This window comes from Helobdella robusta, assembly GCF_000326865.2.
Source record: "Helobdella robusta unplaced genomic scaffold HELROscaffold_92, whole genome shotgun sequence".
In the NCBI taxonomy this organism is placed as follows: domain Eukaryota; kingdom Metazoa; phylum Annelida; class Clitellata; order Rhynchobdellida; family Glossiphoniidae; genus Helobdella; species Helobdella robusta.
In genome coordinates this window covers 257115-262803 of record NW_008705527.1, presented here as the reverse complement: position 1 = coordinate 262803, position 5689 = coordinate 257115, and the positions used below count along the sequence as shown (strand labels likewise).

Below are 5689 nucleotides of genomic sequence, written 5' to 3'. Positions count from 1 at the left end.
AGTCAATTATGATGTTACAGCCAGTTAGAGTTGTGTCTGGCACTTCCAAATATGATCACATCTTGCCAATTTTAAAACAACTACACTGGCTGCCTATCAAAAATAATGCTCTGTTTAGAACTTGTGTTATAATATTTAAATGCATCAATAACTTGGCACTTAGATGTTTAATAACAAAACCGCCAGTAAATCAACCCATTGTGTCAGTTTGCAATCTGACGAGTTAAATTTCCTGGCGGTACAGACGAGCCAGTTAAGAATATGTTCTAGAAAATTGCTGTTTCAACTCTTATGATATGGAACAATCCCCTAAGCCATTTACGGGATCCTAGTTTAAATCTGTTGACATTCAGAGGACCGGCAAAGGCTTACTAACAAACAGACAGACAAACACATACACACACACACACACACACACACACACACACACACACACACACATGCATACATACATAGATCTACTTGATCGTGTCATCATTCTTCAAATGCAAGCAAATAGATTCATATTTTGTACATCCTCATATAAATATATAAACACATATAAAACTTATTGTTGTCTATATAATTTTTTTATTTTCAAAAATAAATTAATTATTTTTAAAATTTCAAATATGTTTTTTCAATTTTTCCTTGAATTTTTAATAAAGTTTTTTTGGAAAGCTTACGACTCACACTCAAGCACGAATCAAAAAAATTTATCTGTCTGTATGTTTGTGTGTATGTGTGTGTGTGTGTATGTGTGCGTGTATGTGTGTCTGCGTATGTTTATGCTTATGTATATGTGTGTTTGTGTGTATGTGTGTACATGTGTGTTTGTGTGTATGCGTGTGTATGTCTGTGTGTGTGATTATGCATTTTTGTTGTTTGGTTATATTTGTGAAAAAAAAAATAAAATAAATTTTTTTTTTCTTTTCAAAGAGACATTTTAAAAGAGGACTTTAATTAAGTAGATAATAATGTATGTGAGTTAAGATGGCCTATAAATTTGTTTGTGTGTTTGTTTGTTTATTTGTTTGTTTATTTATTTGTTTCTTTCTTTCTTTGTTTAATTGTTTTGTATAATTATCATATTTTTCATTAAATGCCAGTTTATTAGTGTTTCTGTTTAAATTTATTTTTGTATGTTTGTTTTCATGTTTGTCTTTTATTTGTCTTTAGTTAGGAGCAAGGGTAAACTTGGACAACATAAAGATGGTGTTTCAGTCTGTTACATATTTGATAACAGACAACGCAGAATCACAAAGGCTACTAGGCAAGCCGTTCCAGACAGCAGAACCCATTAGAGAGAAATTCCTTTGACAATAAACTGACGGTAAAAATTGAGTCTTTGATTGATTTAATTTAAGTCTATTTGCCGTCATCCTCTCATTAATTTCTGAGAGGCATGATCTAAGTCTATAGACAAGACCATCGTAATGATATAGGGGGCACTAGAATTGATCTGAATATTATCAGCAAAACCGTGATGTTTGAATCATATCTGTCAATGATATTAAAAACATCTGCGGTGTACAACACTGCCGAGAACAGACCCCTAAGGAACACCGTAGGACAATGTTTCAACATGTGTCAAGTTAGATCGGAACAGAATTTGTTGTGTACGACCAGAGAGGTGTGACTCAATCCGTTGAAGTACAACCTTCGATACTCCAAATGAATATTGGAGCTTGCGTAAAAGTAATGAAGGATCGACACAATCAAAGGCAGAGCTCATATCTGAAAGAGCAAGCAGCGACACATTCTGAGCAACTGTGGAGGAATAGAAATTAGAAGAAACATCCAATAGAGCTATCTCAGTCGAATGGAACTGACGATAACAAGATTGCTTAACCGGAATACATACATACATACATACATACATACATACATACATACATACATACATACATACATACATACATACATACATACATACATACATACATACATACATACATACATACATACATACATACATACATACATAGATACATACATACATACATACATACATACATACATACATACACACATCCATTTGTTACTTGATGTTTGACGGTTACATACATACATACATACATACATACATACATACATACATACATACATACATACATACATACATACATACATACATACATACATGATTACATACATACATACATACTTTAAAACGTGGGTGACATTAGATTTAATTAAATAATTAATTAAATTGTTAAAATGTGAAAAAAGAAAGAGAAAAATAATTTTTTCGTGTTTTTTATCTCGCATACGGCGAGAAAGTTTTTGAAACTATGCCAACAATTTAATTTGTTTTTCAATCATTTTTTTCTTTTCAACAGTTTTGAATTGCAAATTATGACGCTTTTTTGATTTTTTTTGTGTTTTTTGACGTTTTTTTTATGTTTATTAGTTTTGGCTCCGGTTAAAATTTGACGGAATTTTTAAAAAATTTTAAGCGGAGAGTTTCATGATGCTTATAAAATTTCGTGTTATTTTCTTTGCTGTTTTTGCTGATATTTTAAGTTTTATTTAATTATTTCAAACGTTTAGTTAATTTATATGGTAATAAATATAGTAACTATTGTCGGTTAAGTAGTATTTTGAGCCATTAAAGTATCTATTAAAAAATGCCAGTGTAATGCGCATGGTCATTTCATTGTAGTTTGCTGTGTGTGTGTGTGTGTGTGTGCATGTGTGTGTGTCTGCGTGCGTGTGTGTGTGTGTGTGTTTGTGTGTGCGTGTGTGTGTGTGTATGTGTAGCTCCACGTGTTTCACTCTATCAAAATGCTTTGGAGTAGTCGACGAAACAAATATAAACGAGTCTTTCTTCATTTCAATGGCTCGTTCGCTGATCATTCGTAGCATGGAGATGGTGTAGTTTCTTGTGCCACAATCCTCCACAAAACCACATTGGACATTTCAAAGTTCAGATCTGATTCTGCTTCGTCCTCTCATCAGAACTATCAAGAGAAGTTTTGTAAGATGACTCATCATGTTGATTGCTCGATGTAGTTCACATTCAGCAGCATTAGGTTTTTTAGGCGATGCTATAAATTTTGACTTGGATAGATCTTCAGGAATTTCGCCGCTGTTATAAATCTCATTCAAAATTTCTGCCACTTTTTCAATGCCAAATTCATCAAGGCGTTTAATTTCTTCAACAACTATCTCATCTTGACCTGGGCTTCATTTGATTTCATTTTGGAAAGGGTGGCACAAACCTCAGTGTCTTTGGATCTAATTATATTTATAGAGCGTCTATAAAACATGCAATATTTAAACAATCGGCTAGAAATACTATTTTATAAAATAATTAAATAATTTTAAAAATAAAATAATAAAAACAAAAAAAAATTATAACAATAATAACCAAAAAGTAAGAATAAGAACAGCAAAAAAATATTTGTAATATAGGAGATGTAATGGGAACGTAACCATACATAAACATCATCCGCTCCTACTCCAAATTCAATTTAAAACTTAAAATTTCAAAGTTTCAACCCTTTGTGAGAAAATCAAATAAACTTTGTTAACAAAGCAAATTCTTTTTTATGTTTTTATTGTTTTTATTTTTTTCTCTATGCTCTCTTTTTTGTTCTCTTTCTTTCTTTCTTTTATTTTTTTCATTCATTTATTTCCATACTATTCATCTTTTTATATTCTTCTCACTCATTTTCTCTCTTTCTCTCTCTCTTCTCTCATATCTTTTCAATTTTTGTAAAAGCATTGTAAACCAAAATGGTGGCACAACTAGAAAAAAAAGAACAAGAAAAACCGAGTTTTTTCAACTTCGATTTTTGTTTGTTAAGCCGTTTGACGACGGGAACGAATTTTCTAAATGAAAAATGTTTATTGAAATTCTTCAAAAAGCAGCCCTCTCCATCTGTGCTAAATAAACTCTCCAGAATGAGAAATAATTATGAAAAAAAGACATAAAATGATGAAGTTTTGTATATACAAACGTACAACAACAAAAAAGTTTGTATATACAAACATGCTACCATAAAACATTGTACATCTACGTACATGCAAACATCAACATTTTGTATATGCTAAGGAACATCAGCGCATTTTGTATATACAAACACCAAAGAAACAACAAATACAACAATTCAGTTTGTATACCCCGCCAACAACACCATACATTCATACACAAACCACTTAGTATATACAAACCACCTCATACTGTGTTTTGTATACAAAGAACAAACATACATAAACTCAGACATGCGTATATCAATTTCAGTATCCAACTTACCAATAGACATTGTTCACAAGTAGAAAGCAAGCCAATCTCACTGAAAATATATAAATTAGATATTTTATAAACAACGTAAATCAACACTCAATCGACAGCAGCAATACATAAATAAACAAATGAACAAAACTAAGAAAACTAAACAAAGACTAAACAAAGACTAAACAAACAAAACAAGAAATCAACCAAACCAGCAACGCGAATATTATCAGAAAATAATTTAAAAAGAATAAAATACTAATAGTAAGAAGAAAAATAGTTGTAATAATATGAAGGAGAAAAAGTAAATAGAGGAATAGAGAAGATCTAATTGCGCGCGTGGAGACCAATGTTAAAATGCGAAATAAATCTTAAAAACGTCGTCAACCAGTCAGTCAAATCAAGCGACAATTCGAATTTTTCTTTTTTTTTTCATTTTTCTTCTTTTTTTTCTTTTTTTTCTTTTTTCTTTTTTTTCTAGTTGTTTTATTAGTTTGGGACAAATCTAAAACTAATTTGCAGCTCTCAATTTCAAACGTGTCTATGCGAAGCGCGTGCGTGTGTGTGTGCGTGTGAGTTTGTGTGTGTGTGTGTGTGTGTGTGCGTGCGTATGTATGTGTGTATGTGGTGTGTGGTATGTGTGTGTGCGTAAATGTATTTTTCAGCAAAAATGTGTGTATGTAAATGTATTTTTCAGCCAAAAAAAAAATAACAAAAAAAAAACATTTCTCAAGTTGAGTTTGTATTGGTCCGTCTGTTTTCTGTGCAACCAATCAGAGAGATAGATCGCCAGTCACGTGGCAATTAGGTGGGAAACAATTTAATTATTTGGCGCTACGTAAAAGTTATACAAATTTTTTCCAGTTGTACGCAATAATGGAAAGGTAATTTCCTGACGTGCGTGTGTTTCTTTGCTGTTGTTGTTGTTGATGATGATGATGATGATGATGATGTTGATGGTGGCAATGATGGTGGCGATGATGGTGGTGATGATGATGATGATGGTGGTGGTGATGATGATGTTGATGGTGGCAATGATGGTAGCAATGATGGTGGCAATGATGGTGGTGATGATGATGACGATGATGATGACGATGATGATGACGATGACGATGATGATGACGATGATGATGATGATGATGATGATGATGATGATGATGATGATGATGATGATGATGATGATGACGATGACTAGAGTAATGATGATGATGACGAAGATGATGACGATGGTAAATTGTGATGGTAATGTCGTTGTTTAAGGCGTGTGATTGAGACGACGATTGTTTTATGCCTCTCTCCTCCATTCTTATCTCTTTTGTTTATCCTTTTGCCTTTTGGTGCAAACATACCAGCAGGAACAAACAAACAAACATACAAACAAACAAACAAACGAATATATATACCTACATACACACATACATGCATGCATACGCATACATATGTACTTGTACATATATACAATAAATAGCG

The 5689-nt window shown here is 32.3% G+C and overlaps 1 protein-coding gene across 1 annotated transcript in view; it reads left to right on the top strand.

Moving 5' to 3' along the window:
- The window catches only part of HELRODRAFT_182772 (hypothetical protein), a gene marked incomplete at both ends in the record, with an annotated part of 2772 nt that extends 1489 nt beyond the window's left edge, over nucleotides 1-1283 (top strand). Inside the window, one exon of the mRNA XM_009033499.1 lies at nucleotides 1159-1283. Within this exon, the coding sequence (XP_009031747.1) occupies nucleotides 1159-1283 (125 nt within the window). The remainder of the gene's footprint in view (nucleotides 1-1158) is intronic.
- Nucleotides 1284-5689: the final 4406 nt, after the last annotated feature.